The 17585-nt window shown below is 47.6% G+C and overlaps 1 protein-coding gene across 1 annotated transcript in view; it reads left to right on the plus strand.

Moving 5' to 3' along the window:
• The window catches only part of LOC135050695 (myb-related transcription factor, partner of profilin-like), a 50433-nt gene that overhangs the window by 14898 nt on the left and 17950 nt on the right, over positions 1-17585 (plus strand). Inside the window, exon 2 of the mRNA XM_063957099.1 lies at positions 14589-14758. Within this exon, the coding sequence (XP_063813169.1) occupies positions 14719-14758 (40 nt within the window). The 5' untranslated portion in view covers positions 14589-14718. The remainder of the gene's footprint in view (positions 1-14588; positions 14759-17585) is intronic.

Raw genomic sequence — 17585 nt, forward strand, 5'->3', positions numbered from 1 at the left:
CTTTACTGGAAAATATGTGCCTCTCCAAGTGTTTACTCTTTACGGTCTCCCTGACCACATTTATTGTACTGTTATTTCCTATGTTACCGAGTGCTGTTAACTATGTTCATCTCTCCTAATAAAATTCTATGATTTAAAAAAAAAAAGTAGAGCACCCGATAAAAAGTCGGATCCATATGGTTTGCCCATGTTAAGTATACAACTCGGCCAATGTAATGGAGTCTGATATTGCAAGTCGGACACAAAACAGCTGTAAAACTCAAAGAATTTAGAGGTGTTCTTTCTGGCTAAGTTGGTTATGAAATGTTGGAAATCAATTAAAAGAACACTTTTCAAGAACATTTGCATTAATAAACACTTTTATTTTTTGACACAAAACCCAAACCTTTGATCTCTAAAAATAGCCAGTGTACATGTAATTTTTGTTCATGTCGTCCTAATGCATGTCGACCAATAGTGATCGACCAATTGACTGTCAGCCTTAGTAGTGTCGACATACCATCCGGATACCATAGACAAGCATATACTATAATTTCATCTGGATCATAATGCAAGAAAAGTAATTTCTAAAGCAACGCAAACCTTCAATGAACCTTTTGCTGGCACTATTTTCAGAATGGAATCAGTATGATTTACCGGCGAGCGGGATGCCGGCTGTCCATATCCCAACACCAGCATCCCACCCGACAGAATGCCGGCAGTGGGGCGAGCGTAAAGAGTCCCCTTGCGGGCTCGCCATGCTGCAGGGCTCGTGGCTCGCTGTGCTCGCCACAGGATCTATTAGTTCTGTTTTGCCGGGATTCCGGCTAGCGGCATTGTCGGCTGTCAGGATTCCGGCATCGGGATCCCGACAGCCTGCAAATTGAACGGATCCCTTCCAGAATGTGTATTTATTTGTACAATGGTATAAAAGAATGCACCAAAACCTTGACTGCACAAAGCTTTACAGTGAATGAAGTAGAGAAGGAGGTGAACTTATCTTGCTTAACATGACAATTGAAATCTTCAGCTCAGAATTAAACAAAACAAAGAAAAAATGGGGGACTCCAGACTTAGGGGTCTATTTACTAAGCCTTGGCTGGAGATAAAGTGGATGGAGGTAAAGTACCAGCCAATCAGCTCCTAACTATCATGTCATAAAATGGATTTGAAAAATGACAGTTAGGAGGTGATTGGCTGGTACTTTATCTCCATCCACTTTATCTCCAACCAAGGCTTAGTAAAAAGACCCCTTAGCGCCTCTATACTAAATTTGTATGCAGATTGAACAGTAAAAGTTTTTTATTAAAAGAAACACTTATCTAAAATATGATAAACTGTTCCCATATTCTGTCATCAGGAGTAAGGATAATCCCTGGGGTATTCCCACCATAACAGCCTGGCCGGGCGTAATCTCTGCAGTACAATTCAGTGGGATGCGGTCAACATCCCGCCGGACGGAATCCCAGCGGTCGAAATACCGACACCGGAATCCCGACCGGCACAATCCCGACATATTCTCCCTCCGTGGGTGTACACGACACCCATAGAGGGAGAATAACTTAGTGTGCCCGCCGCGTGGCGAGCGCAGCGAGCTCGCAAGGGGCTGCGTTGCGCTCGCCCCCCTGTCAGGGTTGTGCTGGTCGTGATTACGGTGTCTGTATTCCCACCGCCGGGATCCCGTCCAGCGGGATTTCGTACTGATCCCAATTCAGCTAATAGCTATATAAATTAAAAATAAATGAAATATATGCATATTTATTCCAGCAGATGGCAGCAAAACATTTAATAATCAAATATAATTAATATTAATTGTAGGATAAAAATCTGTTACTTTTTCTTTAATGAAAGCGCACTCCTTCTGATGCAGTTATTTAAACCTGAGTGACTATAAATGAATACCCCTTTTCCAAAATCCCCATCCCGTCCCGGGTTAGACCCCATTTACATTGTACCTTCGACCCAGGTTATTCCCGAGACGGCACATTTCACACTGCACCCGTGTGAAGTGTTTGTGTTCTGCTTGCAGATGGCATCATCCATTTAAAACAGACCGGCAAAAGGGGGTACAAAGGAGACACTTGTAGTTGTACCGAGCCTTGAAAGTCCAAGGGGCTCAGCAGAGGCGTAACTTGGGTAGGGCGAGCAGGGCACGTGCCCTGGGCGCCGTGACGGGCACAGCTAAGGGGGGCGCCCGCACCGCCATCCAGGGCATTGCTCCCGCCCACGCACCCACAGCCGCCACCGCCCGCAGCTGTTGCCCGCAGCTGCCGCCACTGCCAGCGCACCTGTACGCCGCCGAGCAAGAACCGCTGTGGTGCTCGGCGGCGTTACTGCTGCTGCCGGGAGCGTGACCGCGATGCCAGCGTCACGCTCCCTTAACTTTCACCTGCCGCTGAGTGCTGAGGAGGGACAGCCTGCTGTTGCGGGGACAGGGCGACGGGCCTGCTGTTGCCGGCGGCACCCACAGACGATGGCGGAGGAGAGGCCACTGCCAGGTGTGAGGAGGACAGCAATGAGGCGGAGGAGGCAGAAGACGCTGCAGAGGTCCCGATGCGGCCGGTGATGGAGGCCCCTGGGGAGTCGGAGGAGGATGAAGGGGAAGAGGCCGCTGAGAGGTGAGGGAGAAGGGAGGGTAACACTAGACAGCGACACACAAAGAGACTACCCCCCTCCCTCTCCCCCTCTTCTATGCCTCTCTATGTTTATATTATTATAGTATACCCCTCACCCCCATTCTATGCCTCTCTTTGTTTATAGTATACCCCCCCCCCCTTTCCCCTATGCCTAAGAGAGGCATAGAATAGGGGTAGAGGGGTATACTATAATACTATAAACAAAGAGAGGCATGGAATAGGGGGAGGGGGGGGGGTTTACTATACACAAAGAGGCATAGAATAGGGGGGGTATACTATACACGAAGAGAGGCATAGAATGGGGGGAGGTACACAGAAAGAGAGACATAGAATAGGGGGGGGGGGTATACACAGAGCAGAGGCAAGTCGCCCCCGCTACTATTGTTGTAGTAAAACTGTATTTATATCCGAGTGCCGCCACAATTGTGAGTGTGTGTGTGTGTGTGTGTGTGTGTGTGTGTATATATATATGTGAATTTTGGCTCTTTCAGTGTGCTTTAATGTGAATTTCGGGTCATCCCGTGTGCTATAATGTGAATTTCGAGTCATCCTGTGTGCTATAATGTGAATTTCGGCTCATCCTGTGTGCTATAATGTGAATTTCGGCTCATCTTGTGTGCTTTAATGTGAATTTCGGCTCATCCTGTGTGCTATAATGTGAATTTCGACTCATCCTGTGTGCTATCATGTGAATTTCGGCTCATTCAGTGTGCTTTAATGTGAATTTCGGGTCATCCTGTGTGCTATAATGTGAATTTCGGGTCATCCTGTGTGCTATAATATGAATTTCGGCTCATTCAGTGTGCTTTAATGTTCATTTCTCTAACGTCCTAAGTGGATGCTGGGGACTCCGTAAGGACCATGGGGGGGGGGGGGGGGTAGCGGCTCCGCAGGAGACTGGGCACATCTAAAGAAAGCTTTAGGACTATCTGGTGTGCACTGGCTCCTCCCCCTATGACCCTCCTCCAAGCCTCAGTTAGATCTCTGTGCCCGAACGAGAAGGGTGCACACTAGGGGCTCTCCTGAGCTTCTTAGTGAAAGTTTTAGTTTAGGTTTTTTATTTTCAGTGAGACCTGCTGGCAACAGGCTCACTGCATCAAGGGACTAAGGGGAGAAGAAGCGAACTCACCTGCGTGCAGAGTGGATTGGGCTTCTTAGGCTACTGGACATTAGCTCCAGAGGGACGATCACAGGCCCAGCCATGGATGGGTCCCAGAGCCGCGCCGCCGGCCCCCTTACAGAGCCAGAAGACAGAAGAGGTCCGGAAAATCGGCGGCAGAAGACATCCTGTCTTCACCAAGGTAGCGCACAGCACTACAGCTGTGCGCCATTGCTCCTCAGCACACTTCACACTTCGGTCACTGAGGGTGCAGGGCGCTAGGGGGGGGCGCCCTGAGCAGCAATAAAAACACCTTGGCTGGCGAAAATACATCACATATAGCCCCCAGGGCTATATGGATGAATTTTAACCCCTGCCAGAATCCATAAAAAAGCAGGAGAAAAGTCCGCGAAAAAGGGGCGGAGCCTATCTCCTCAGCACACTGGCGCCATTTTCCCTCACAGCTCAGTTGGAGGGAAGCTCCCCTGGCTCTCCCCTGCAGTCACTACACTACAGAAAGGGTTAAAAAAGAGAGGGGGGCACTAATTAGGCGCAGTATTAACAATACAGCAGCTATAAGGGGAAAAACACTTATATAAGGTTATCCCTGTATATATATAGCGCTTTGGTGTGTGCTGGCAAACTCTCCCTCTGTCTCCCCAAACGGCTAGTGGGGTCCTGTCCTCTATCAGAGCATTCCCTGTGTGTGTGCTGTATGTCGGTACGTTTGTGTCGACATGTATGAGGAGAAAAATGATGTGGAGACGGAGCAGATTGCCTGTAATAGTGATGTCACCCCCTAGGGGGTCGACACCTGAGTGGATGAACTGTTGGAAGGAATTACGTGACAGTGTCAGCTCTGTATAAAAGACAGTGGTTGACATGAGACAGCCGGCTACTCAGCTTGTGCCTGTCCAGACGTCTCATAGGCCGTCAGGGGCTCTAAAGCGCCCGTTACCTCAGATGGCAGATATAGACGCCGACACGGATACTGACTCCAGTGTCGACGGTGAAGAGACAAATGTGACTTCCAGTAGGGACACACGTTACATGATTGAGGCAATGAAAAATGTTTTACACATTTCTGATAATACGAGTACCACCAAAAAGGGGTATTATGTTCGGTGAGGAAAAACTACCTGTAGTTTTCCTGAATCTGAGAAATTAAATGAGGTGTGTGATGATGCGTGGTTTTCCCCCGATAACAACTGATAATTTCTAAAATGTTATTGGCATTATATCCTTTCCCGCCAGAGGTTAGGGTGCGTTGGGAAACACCCCCTAGGGTGGATAAAGCGCTCACACGCTTGTAAGGGCTCTACCCTCTCCTGAGATGGCCGCCCTTAAGGATCCTGCTGATAGAAAGCAGGAGGGTATCCTAAAATGTATTTACACACATACTGGTGTTATACTGCGACCAGCAATCGCCTCAGCCTGGATGTGCAGTGCTGGGTTGGCGTGGTCGGATTCCCTGACTGAAAATATTAATACCCTAGATAGGGACAGTATATTTTTGCCTATAGAGCATTTAAAAGATGCATTTCTATATATGCGTGATGCACAGCGGAATATTTGCCGACTGGCATCAAGTCTAAGTGCGTTGTCCATTTCTACCAGTAGAGGGTTATGGACACGTCAGTGGTCAGGTGATGCGTATTCCAAACGGCATTAGGAAGTATTGCCTTAATAAGGGGAGGAGTTATTTGGGGTCGGTCTTTCAGACCTGGTGGCCACGGCAACAGCTGGGAAATCCACGTTTGTACCCCAGGTCGCCTCTCAACATGAGAAGACGCCGTATTATCAGGCGCAGTCTTTTCGTGGACAAGCGGGCAAAATGTTCCTCATTTCTGCCCCGTGACAGAGGGAGAGGAAAAAGGCTGCAGAAATCAGCCAGTTCCCAGGAACAGAAACCCTCTCCCGCCTCTGCCAAGCCCTCAGTATGACGCTGGGGCTTTACAAGCAGAATCAGGCACGGTGGGGGGCTCGTCTCAATGAATTTCAGCGCGCAGTGGGCTCACTCGCAAGTAGACCCCTGGATCCTTCAGGTGATATCTCAGGGGTACAAATTAGAATTCGAGACGTCTCCCCCTCGCCGTTTTCCTAAAGTCGGCTTTACCGATGTCTCCTTCTGACAGGGAGACAGTTTTGGAAGCCATTCACAAGCTGTATTCCCAGCAGGTGATAATCAAGGTACCCCTCCTGCAACAGGGAACGGGGTATTATTCCACACTGTTGTGGTACCGAAGCCGGACGGCTCGGTGAGACCGATTCTAAATCTAAAATCTTTGAACACTTACATACAGAGGTTCAAATTCAAGATTGAGTCACTCAGAGCAGTGATTGCGAACCTGGAAGAAGGGGACTACATGATGTCTCGGGACATCAAGGATGCTTACCTTCATGTCAAAATTTACCCTTCTCACCAAGGGTACCTCAGGTTTATGGTACAGAACTGTCACTATCAGTTCAGACGCTGCCGTATGGATGGTCCACGGCACCCCGGGTCTTTACCAAGGTAATGGCCGAAATGATGATATTCCTTCGAAGGAAGGGAATTTTAGTTATCCCTTACTTGGACGATTCCCTGATAAGGGTAAGATCCAGGGAACAGTTGGAGGTCGGTGTAGCACTATCTCAGGTAGTGTTGCGGCAGCACGATTGGATTCTCAATATTCCAAAATCGCAGCTGGTTCCGACGACTTGTCTTCGGTTCCTAGGGATGATCCTGGACACAGTCCAGAAAAAGGTGTTTCTCCCGGAGGGGAAAGACAGGGAGTTATCCGAGCTAGTCAGGAACCTCCTAAAACCGAGCCAAGTCTCAGTGCATCAATGCACAAGGGTTCTGGGTAAAATGGTGGCTTCCTACGAAGCAATCCCATTCGGCAGATTCCACGCAAGAACTTTCCAGTGGGACCTGCTGGACAAATGGTCCGGGTTGCATCTTCAGATGCATCAGCGGATAACCCTGTCACCAAGGACAAGGGTGTCCCTCCTGTGGTGGTTGCAGAGTGCTCATCTTCTAGAGGGCCGCAGATTCGGCATTCAGGACTGGGTCCTGGTGACCACGGATGCCAGCCTGCGAGGCTGGGGAGCAGTCACACAGGGAAGGAATATCCAGGGCTTATGGTCAAGCCTGGAGACATCACTTCACATAAATATCCTGAAGCTAAGGGCCATTTACAATGCTCTAAACTTAGCAAGACCTCTGCTTCAAGGTCAGCCGGTGTTGATCCAGTCGGACAACATCACGGCAGTCACCCACGTAAACAGACAGGGTGGCACAAGAAGCAGGAGGGCAATGGCAGAAGCTGCAAGGATTCTTCGCTGGGCGGAAAATCATGTGATAGCACTGTCAGCAGTATTCATTCCGGGAGTGGACAACTGGGAAGCAGACTTCCTCAGCACGACCTCCACCCGGGAGAGTGGGGACTTCACCCAGAAGTCTTCCACATGATTATAAACCGTTGGGAAAAACTCGACAGGTATTGCGCCAGGTCAAGGGACCCTCAGGCAATAGCTGTAGACGCTCTGGTAACACCGTGGGTGTACCAGTCAGTGTATGTGTTCCCTCCTCTGCCTCTCATACCCAAGGTACTGAGATTGATAAGATGGAGAGGAGTAAGCACTATATTCGTGGCTCCGGATTGGCCAAGAAGGACTTGGTAACCGGAACTTCAAGAGATGCTCACGGAGGATCCGTGGCCTCTACCTCTAAGAAGGGACCTGCTCCAACAAGGACCCTGTCTGTTCCAAGACTTACCGCGGCTGCGTTTGACGGCATGGCGGTTGAACGCCGGATCCTGAAGGAAAAAAGGCATTCCGGATGAAGTCATCCCTATCCTGATCAAAGCCAGGAAGGATGTAACCGCAAAACATTATCACCGCATTTGGCGAAAATATGTTGCGTGGTGCGAGACCAGTAAGGCCCGACGGAGGAAATTCAACTGGGTCGATTCCTACATTTCCTGCAAACAGGAGTGTCTATGGGCCTGAAATTGGGGTCCATTAAGGTTCAAATTTCGGCCCTGTCAATTTTCTTCCAAAAAGAACTAGCTTCAGTCCCTGAAGTTCAGACGTTTGTAAAAGGGGTACTGCATATACAGCCTCCTTTTGTGCCTCCAGTGGCACTTTGGGATCTCAATGTAGTTTTTTGGGTTCCAAAAGTCACATTGGTTTGAACCACTTAAATCTGTGGAGTTAAAATATCTCACATGGAAAGTGGTCATGCTGTTGGCCCTGGCCTGGGCCAGGCGCGTGTCAGAATTGGCGGCTTTATCCTGTAAAAGCCCTTATCTGATTTTCCATTCGGACAGGGCGGAATTGAGGACTCGTCCTCAGTTTCTCCCTAAGGTGGTTTCAGCGTTTCACCTGAACCAACCTATTGTGGTGCCTGCGGCTACTAGGGACTTGGAGGACTCCAAGTTGCTAGACGTTGTCAGGGCCCTGAAAATATATGTTTCCAGGACGGCTGGAGTCAGAAAATCTGACTCGCTGTTTATCCTGTATGCACCCAACAAGCTGGGTGCTCCTGCTTCTAAGCAGACTATTGCTCGTTGGATTTGTAGTACAATTCAGCTTGCACATTCTGTGGCAGGCCTGCCACAGCCAAAAATCTGTAAATGCCCACTCCACAAGGAAGGTGGGCTCATCTTGGGCGGCTGCCCGAGGGGTCTCGGCTTTACAACTTTGCCGAGCAGCTACTTGGTCAGGAGCAAATACGTTTGTAAAATTCTACAAAATTGATACCCTGGCTGAGGAGGACCTGGAGTTCTCTCAATTGGTGCTGCAGAGTCATCCGCACTCTCCCGCCCGTTTGGGAGCTTTGGTATAATCCCCATGGTCCTTACGGAGTCCCCAGCATCCACTTAGGACGTTAGAGAAAATAAGAATTTACTTACCGATAATTCTATTTCTCGTAGTCCGTAGTGGATGCTGGGCGCCCATCCCAAGTGCGGATTGTCTGCAATACTGGTACATAGTTATTGTTACCAAAAAATCGGGTTATTGCTGTAGTGAGCCATCTTTTCTAGAGGCTCCTCTGTTATCATGCTGTTAACTGGGTTCAGATCACAAGTTGTACAGTGTGATTGGTGTGGCTGGTATGAGTCTTACCCGGGATTCAAAATCCTTCCTTATTGTGTACGCTCGTCCGGGCACAGTATCCTAACTGAGGCTTGGAGGAGGGTCATAGGGGGAGGAGCCAGTGCACACCAGATAGTCCTAAAGCTTTCTTTAGATGTGCCCAGTCTCCTGCGGAGCCGCTACCCCCCCCCCCCCCCCCCCCATGGTCCTTACGGAGTCCCCAGCATCCACTACGGACTACGAGAAATAGAATTATCGGTAAGTAAATTCTTATTTTTCGGGTCATCCTGTGTGCTATAATGTGAATTTCGGCTCATCCTGTGTGCTATCATGTTAATTTCGGCTCATTCAGTGTGCTTTAATGTGAATTTCGGGTCATCCTGTGTGCTATAATGTGAATTTCGACTCATCCTGTGTGCTATCATGTGAATTTCGGCTCATTCAGTGTGCTTTCATGTGAATTTCGGGTCATCCTGTGTGCTATAATGTGAATTTCGGGTCATCCTGTGTGCTTTAATGTGAATTTTGGGTCATTCAGTGTGCTATAATGTGAATTTCGGGTCATCCTGTGTGCTATAATATGAATTTCGGCTCATCCTGTGTGCTATAATATGAATTTCGGCTCATTTAGTGTGCTTTAATGTTAATTTTCGGGTCATCCTGTGTGCTATCATGTGAATTTTGGCTCATCCTGTGTGCTATCATGTTAATTTCGGCTCATTCAGTGTGCTTTAATGTGAATTTCGGGTCATCCTGTGTGCTATAATGTGAATTTCGGGTCATCCTGTGTTCTATAATGTGAATTTCGGCTCATTCAGTGTGCTTTAATGTGAATTTCGGGTCATCCTGTGTGCTATAATGTGAAAGGTCTAGTATTAAATAGTATAAGAATAGTATAAGGTCTAGTACTAGTATAACCAGTACTAGATAGTATAAGGGGTCCTACTACACTGAAGGACACCCCCCCTTTTGAGTGGCCATGCGGCGCGCGCATAATTACACCCTTCACTTTTCCATACCCTTACTTCAAAACTTCCACTTCAACCACTGCACCTACATCTATACATACACATCCAGACATCTTTATACACAGTGACACCTATTTGTGTAGGAGATGATGATGGTAAGGTTCATGTGGAATTATAAATAATGTTCCCAGTATGACATGAAACAGCTGGCGTGTCATGTTGGCACATCCTATTTTCAGTGTCCACGCCCCCCTCATGGCCATTTTTTTCAGAGTGCGCCAGTGGCGTGCGCACATACTTTCCTTTTGTTTTTTTTGTTTTTTTTGGGGGGGGGGGTGCCATTATTGATCTTGTTCTGGGCTCCAAAACCCCTAGTTACGCCTCTGGGGCTCAGGCCCCTCAGGAATCTCAGAGGTCGTACATGTGTACCCTTTTCTTGTGCAATGGTGCCGCTCTCTGCATGCAGTATTCAGCATGGTACAGGCAGCCACAGAAACCAGGCATGTGGCTTGCTCAATAAAAAATTTTTTGTCTGTGCATCACGACTTCACTGGTGGATCAGAGAGGAGCCAAGCTGAGCCACTGCCACCCGCGAAGAGGACGATGGCCATCCCTAAGAGCAACACCCTCAGCAGGCAATAGAAGTTTAGTCAAGTGTGGGCTGGGCTGGAGAGATAAGTGGGTTGTGGGGGTTGGAAATTAAGTGTGATGGAAGAAGCCGAAAACACAGGGCTGGGTGTAACAGCAGCAGTATGCAGCTCTCAGCGTCTGGCCGTCGCTAGGCAACCAGAGCGCTCCCTAAACTTCTGAGGTTACTAGGCAGCCAGGGACGCAGGAAGACTCCTGTGGGAGTCACACAGGGGGACTGGTGGATGTGCAGCAGCGCAGCTGCTGGGAATATGCCATTAAGGGAGGCTGGCTGTGTTGAGCCTCATTGGTTCAGCCTCCCTTTATATTCTAGCTCTGTCCTTCACTCTTTGCTGGTTATAACTCCAAGTTGCAGCGGTAACACCCTCGACACGAGTCTAGTCTCAGCCTGTGGATTTCGTCCCCTACCTGTCAGCACTCATCTCTAGACAGTGTTCCTGTGCCCAGCCCTTACTCAGTTCCAGAGTGGTTTTGTGTGTTCTTACTAAATGCCTTAAGTTTTATTCTGCTGTATGCTTGTGCACTGGTGTTTAGCAGAAATTACTGCTCCTCCCAGTCTGAAGGCAGCTCCCCGGTTCGGGGTTCTTTATTTTATTATTCCCTCTGTGTCTTCCACCCCTCAGTCTCACTATTTTCCCTTTAACCCTTGTACCTCAGTTTCAGCCCTGTCTCCTTTGCTTGCCTTCCCTTTGCCACAATCTTCGGAATTCCACTCTTGCTTCATACTCTTTCTATCATCGGCATTGATTCAGGACACTCTGGAGTTGAGCTCATGCTACCTTCAGTGGCATAAGTCCTGGTGGGCATCCCAGTACTGGTAGGCGCATAAAGCCTTATGGGAAAAAGCGGCTCTTATAGGCTAGAAGACCTGCTGGCGCGTTCTATGTGACTCAACCATGGGGAGGTCAGGGGTCACTGCCAGAAGATCCTTGGAGTTCTAAGAAGAAAACAAAGAAGGACTCTCCAGTTGTAACATTGGGGAGACACAATGGGATTTGCTGGAGAAACATGGGATGATTGGGCTGGGCTGAAACACAGGAAGGAATAATGATGAGGTCACAGGGGATAGGTTTAGAGAGACACAAAAGGGGGTTGCAGTGAGGCTGAAAGACACAGTAGGAGGATAAGCATGAGAGACAGAGTGAGTGAGGCTAAGATACACATGTAATGGGGGTGAGGCTGACAGATACAGGGGATGGGAGTGAGACAAAGACGCAGGGTGGGGCATGAGGCTAAGAGACAGCATGGGGCATGAGGCTGAGAGACACGGGGATGATGCTAAGATACAATGGAGTAGAACTGATGGCTGGAGATGGACAGACACGGGGGGGGTTGAGATTGGAGACAGAGGTGGAACTACCATTTGAGCTGCAGGTGCATTGCACCAGGGTCCCTGTGGGCTATGGGGTCCGCTGCCCAGACCAGCAATGAGTTTTCTCCTGGGCCATCGCACAACCATTTTGAGCAAAGTCAGATGACTAGCTTAGCAAAGGGAGCAAGTTCGACTGATAGGGGTGTCCTACTGCCTGTCAGCTCTGATGATCACAAATACATACTGCCTTACAGTGGTGCAGTGAGAAGGGGTGCGGGTACTCTTTACCCAGGCCTGATGGAGGGGCCGGGGGAAATGAGTCCCGCTGCCCCTCCCTTACCTGATGTAGGGATCCAGGAGAGAGGACACTGCTGCAGTGGCAACCCCTCATTCTCTAGCGCAGCACTCACTGCTGTGTGCTGCGTTGGGGAGAAAGGCAGCTGCAGCAGTGTCCTCCCTCCCGGCATTGGCCACGACCCCCTCTGATTACCTGGGCCCGGCTTAAAGGCAGCTCACGGCTGAACTGAGGAAAGTACAGGGGGTGGGGCCTCCTCTAACAGAAAGGGCAGTGGCCGCTGTGTTCCCACTATTGGAAATTATTTGTCTGCAAGTGTTGATATTGCAGTTATATAGGCACACACCACTGTATGACTCAGACTATGGACAGCCCAGTTACTTAACAAGTGATGTCCTCTTTTTAAAAAAAAATAATATCTTTATTAAGAGTTTTTTCCAAACAACAAGCCAAAGGGAAGAAAGACAAAACACAAGAACCATGCTACAAATGCATGTGGGTCCGGACAATATAGGGAAGCATCCAGTACAAATAAAAGGATAAACAAGAAATAAACCTCTGTTGCACAGGGAAGGAGCAGCACAAATCCCCAAGGAGAGGCCAAGTGTGTCGGCGGTTGCGATGCCTGACCTTCCCAACACTGGACAGGAAGAGGTGGCTCCTTCCACCATTTGCACAGTCCAGTTTCTGATATTCAAATTGAAGAGGTCACTGTTGAAGTACACCAGGATGAGGATATGGGTGTTGCTGGCGCTGAGGAGGAAGTTGACGATGAGGATTCTGATGGTGATGTGGTTTGTTTAAATGAGGCACTAAGGGAGACATCTGTTGTCCGTGGGATGAAGAAGCCCATTGTGATGCTTGGGCAAAATACCAAAAAAGCCACCTCTTCGGTGTGGAATTATTTCTCCACAAATCCAGACAACAGGTGTCAAGCCGTGTGTTGCCTCTGTCAATCTGTAATAAGTAGGGGTAAGGATGTTAACCACCTAGGAACATCCTCCCTTATACGTCACCTGCAGCGCATTCATCAGAAGTCAGTGTCAAGTTGTGAAACTTTGGGTAAGAGCATAAGCAGTCCACTGACACCTAAATCCCTTCTTCCTCTTGTACCCAAGCTCTTGCAAGCCACACCACCAACTCCCTCAACACCAACTTCCTCCTCAGCCATGAACGTCAGTAGTCCTGTACTTCCGTATATGTCCAGTGGTACTGCCATTTAATTCCAGTGATTTTGCCGTATAATTCCAGTGATTTTGCCGTATAATTCTAATGATTTTGTTGTTTAATTCCAGTGATATTACCATTTAATTCCAGTGATTTTGCTGTATAATTCCAGTGATTTGGATGTATAATTCTAGTGATTTGGACGTATAATTCCAGTGATTTTGACATTTAATTCCAGTGATTTGGATGTATAATTCCAGTGATTTTGACGCATAATTCCAGTGGGAATTTTTGTGTCGCTTGGCTTAGTCATACAGCTACCTCATTGCACCTCTTCGACATCTTTGCATGAGGTGCTGTTTAGGGAATAGTTTTTGAAAAGTGCCATCCTGTCTGACACTGCCGTATGAGTCCAGGGGTACTGCTGTATTAGTCCTGGGGTACTGCCATATAAATCCACCAATTGCAGAATTTTTGAAAAATTACAGGGGCGTGCAGGAGATGCTGTCAGTGGACCGAACACTTGCGTCCCACTTTCGACATTCAGCCACTGCGTGACACTACTAGATGGGCCAGGTGGTTGTGTCACTTAGCTTAGTCATACAGCAATCTCGGTACACCTCTTTTTCTTCTTTGCATCATGTGCTGTTTGGGGCCTTTTTTTGGATATCTGCCCTCCTGTCTGCCACTGCAGTGCCACTCCTAAATGGGATAATTGTTTGTGTCACTTGGCATAGTCATACAGCTACCTCATTGCACCTCTTCTACATCTTTGCATGAGGTGCTGTTTGGGGCCTTTTTTTTATATCTGCCCTCCTGTCTGCCACTGCATCCTGTTCTTTATCGTTGCTTAGGATGTACTACCTGCAGCTACCTTGACACAGGAGATATTTTTTTACCTGATCTAGGATGAGAAAAGCTATCAGATTCGATACCTCTGACTTGCACTTCTAGATAAGTCATATACTACATCAAATGCCCGTGCGGGTTACTGTATATTGGCAAAACCATTCGCCAGTTTAAAGAGCGCATGGTCATGCACAGGACTTCTGTTTGACATGCTCTAGAAGGCTGTGACCAAGAGCAACCAGTTGCCAGACATTTTAAAAATCTTAGACAAAACCTGGCAAGCCTGAAATATAAAATGATAGACCATGTGCCCCTCTCTTCTAGAGTAGGTGACAGGGGACAGCGTTTGCTTCAGAAAGAAGGAATGTGGATCCATAAATTACAGACTGTGCATCCACGGGGCTTAAATGAACACTGTTCACTGAATTGCTTTTATTAAATTCATTGTGATTATATCATTATGCTAAGTCTGTTTCTTGATTGCTGGTAAACCGTGAAACCCTGCTCAGCATCTCAATAATGCTTTATATTCTTTTTGGTTCTGCTGTTTTAGACATGACATTGTATATGTGTTTCTATGGTGATGGGAGCACCACGCAGCCGCACACTACCGTTGCTATGAGTCGGTACGTCAGCAGTTCGGCGCAATGCAGTGACATCATCGACCCGTGGCACTGAGCGGGATGGCCACTACCTCAGACACTTGGGTGATCTACTATAAAGGTATGTAAGTTTGTATTGTTCTTCTTGATCCTTGCAAAAAATGTCATAAAAACATGAAACATTGGATTTACTATCCAGTTATGTGATTCTTTGTCCACGCCGTATATCACATTATTAAATGTCTGTTAGTGCGGCTCTTTTACTGGTTATACATATAGTTTCACTGGACCAGCCACTCTCCCACAATAATTAGTTGCTCTGGTGCCCTCCGGATAAACTTGATATGAAAACCTGCACAAACCATGCAGCGGCACTCATGGACCTGTAGCAATCACAGTGTATTCACACTGAAACTCCAACGGTGAGATGCCTCCTTGCTGCAGTGCAAATATATTATATTGGGTAACTACAGTTATTCATAGTTAATGAAGCCATGCTGGCCTGGTGTTTGCATACTCATATACAGTGACATTTTTCACCTATCACCAACTAAGCATTTGGCTCACTGGTAGCCTTTATTCATTTGCCAATTATTCCTTTAGATGTAATCTAGGGTCAGCTGTGTTGATCAATTTGCGCTCACAAATGGAAATTGTTCATAATACGAAGTGTTTGTAAATGAACAGCTGAACAACACCATCAAACATATTTGTACATTTAAATTTAAATATTACAACTTCTTTACACTCCAAGCCAAAAGAACTGTACTTTTATCTCAAGGGAAACATGTACTACAAATTGATTTTCTTCATTGCACTCCATAGTTTTTTCTCTAAAACAATAACATCCTTCATTCTTCCTGCAACTCACCCCTCTGTACACATTGCTGCCTCAATTATTCACTCCCCTCTTATTAACACTCGTGATATTTTTACTTATCTTTCTTTTTTGGCAATAACATCCACAACCAGTCACCATAAAAAAATTCACAAGCTTCCAACTGTATTTATCTCTTTCTCCTGCTTCTATTAGCTGGTGACATTTCACAGAAGCCAGGACCCAATCACTTGCCCCACTTACATCCACCTGATTCGCAGCAATATAGAAATCCAGCCAACCTCATAAACATCACATGTCTCCCTGCACCCAGGCCCGGCGCTACCCGTTCAGCAAAGGGATGCAGTGCAGATAGGAGCCATACAGGAGAGGTGCTCTGCCTGCCATGCATACCTGCTGCTTTGCCGCCTGTCCCCCTACTGCTGCTGCCGGCTGCTGTGCCTGTCACACTGCGACAGGCAGCTGCACCGGCAGCTTTCAGCATCCTCTCCCCCTCCCTGACTGTGTGACAGCACACTGTGGAGGAAGACCCAAAAGGGGTGTCAGAGCTACACAGAATGGAGGGGCAGAGTTACACGGGACCAGGCTGATCATGAGGAGGAACAGGCGGATGTACAGCAATGGCCAGCCAGACTTCCTTTTGGTAAGATGTAAAGAGAGTGAGGGAGTGAGCTTGAGAAAGTGTAAGTGTGTGTGTATGTGTATGTGTGTGTGTGTGTGTGTGTGTGTGTGTGTGTGTGTGTGTCCATGTTACTGGGTGGGCAAAATGTGTTTAAGCGGCACTACTACAGGGGGGATTTGGTGTAAGCAGCACTACTATAGGGGGGATTTTGTGTAAGCAACACAACTGCAGGAGGATTCTGTGTCATCAGCACTACTACAGGGGGGATTTTGTGTCAGTGGAACTACTATAGGGGGGATTTTGTGTAAGCAACACAACTGCAGGAGGATTCTGTGTCATCAGCACTACTACAGGGGGGATTTTGTGTCAGTGGAACTACTGCAGGGGGGATTTTGTGTAAGCGGCTCTACTATAGGGGGGATTTTGTGTAAGCGGCACTACTACAGGGGGCATTTTGTGTAAGCAGCATTACTACAGTAGGGATTTTGTGTAAGCGGCACTACTACAGGGAGGAATTTTGTGTAAGTGGCACTACTACAGGGGGCATTTTGTGTAAGCGGCACTACTACAGGGGGGATTTTGTGTAAGTGGCACTACTACAGGGAGGAATTTTGTGTGAGTGGCACTACTACAGGGGGCATTTTGTGTAAGCAGCACTACTACAGGGGGGGATTTTGTGTAAGTGGCACTACTACAGGGGGGGTTTGTGTAAGTGGCACTACTAAAGGGGCATTTTGTGTAAGTGGCACTACTACAGGGGGGGTTTTGTGTAAGCGGCATTACTACAGGGGGGATTTTGTGTATAAGAAGCACTACTACGTGTGGTGTTATGTGAATAAGATTGTGCTACTGTGGCATCATTTGAAATGGGGGTACTATTGTGTGGCCATGCCCCTTCCGTGTAAGATCACGCTCCTTTTTCAGTGTGCACCAAAGGTGCGTGCTGTCCCTTTGTAACATATGGGAGGGCGTAAATTTATAGTTTGCAGGGGGGGGCACCAAACACCCTAGCACCCGCCCTGCCTGCACCCTCCAAATCACTAAAATGTGCCTTATGGAATGCAAACTCTGTAACAAATTAACATCCATACATGACCTTTTCCTATCTAACAACTTCAATCTGCTGGCTATAACAGAAACATGGCTCATACAATCAGACATGGCTCTGTGACATGGTGGTCTCCACTTCACACACCTCCAGGCCTGGTAACTGTAAAGGAGGTGAGGCTGGATTAATACTTTCCCAATCTTTCGCATACACAGTTCTACCACAGGTTCCATCACTCACATTCACATCATTTGAAGTACATTCCATCAGGATTTACACTCCTTTCTCTCTGTGTGTTGCAGCTATTTATCACCCACCTGGGCAACCCAAACAAGTTCTGGAAGATTTTTATGCCTGGCTCCCTCACTTCATATCCTCTGACATCTCCACCATCATCATGGGTGATTTACATTTTGCTATTGATAGTCCAAAATCTGCTG

Source organism: Pseudophryne corroboree, chromosome 2 (genome assembly GCF_028390025.1).
Source record: "Pseudophryne corroboree isolate aPseCor3 chromosome 2, aPseCor3.hap2, whole genome shotgun sequence".
Classification (NCBI taxonomy): Eukaryota; Metazoa; Chordata; class Amphibia; order Anura; family Myobatrachidae; genus Pseudophryne; species Pseudophryne corroboree.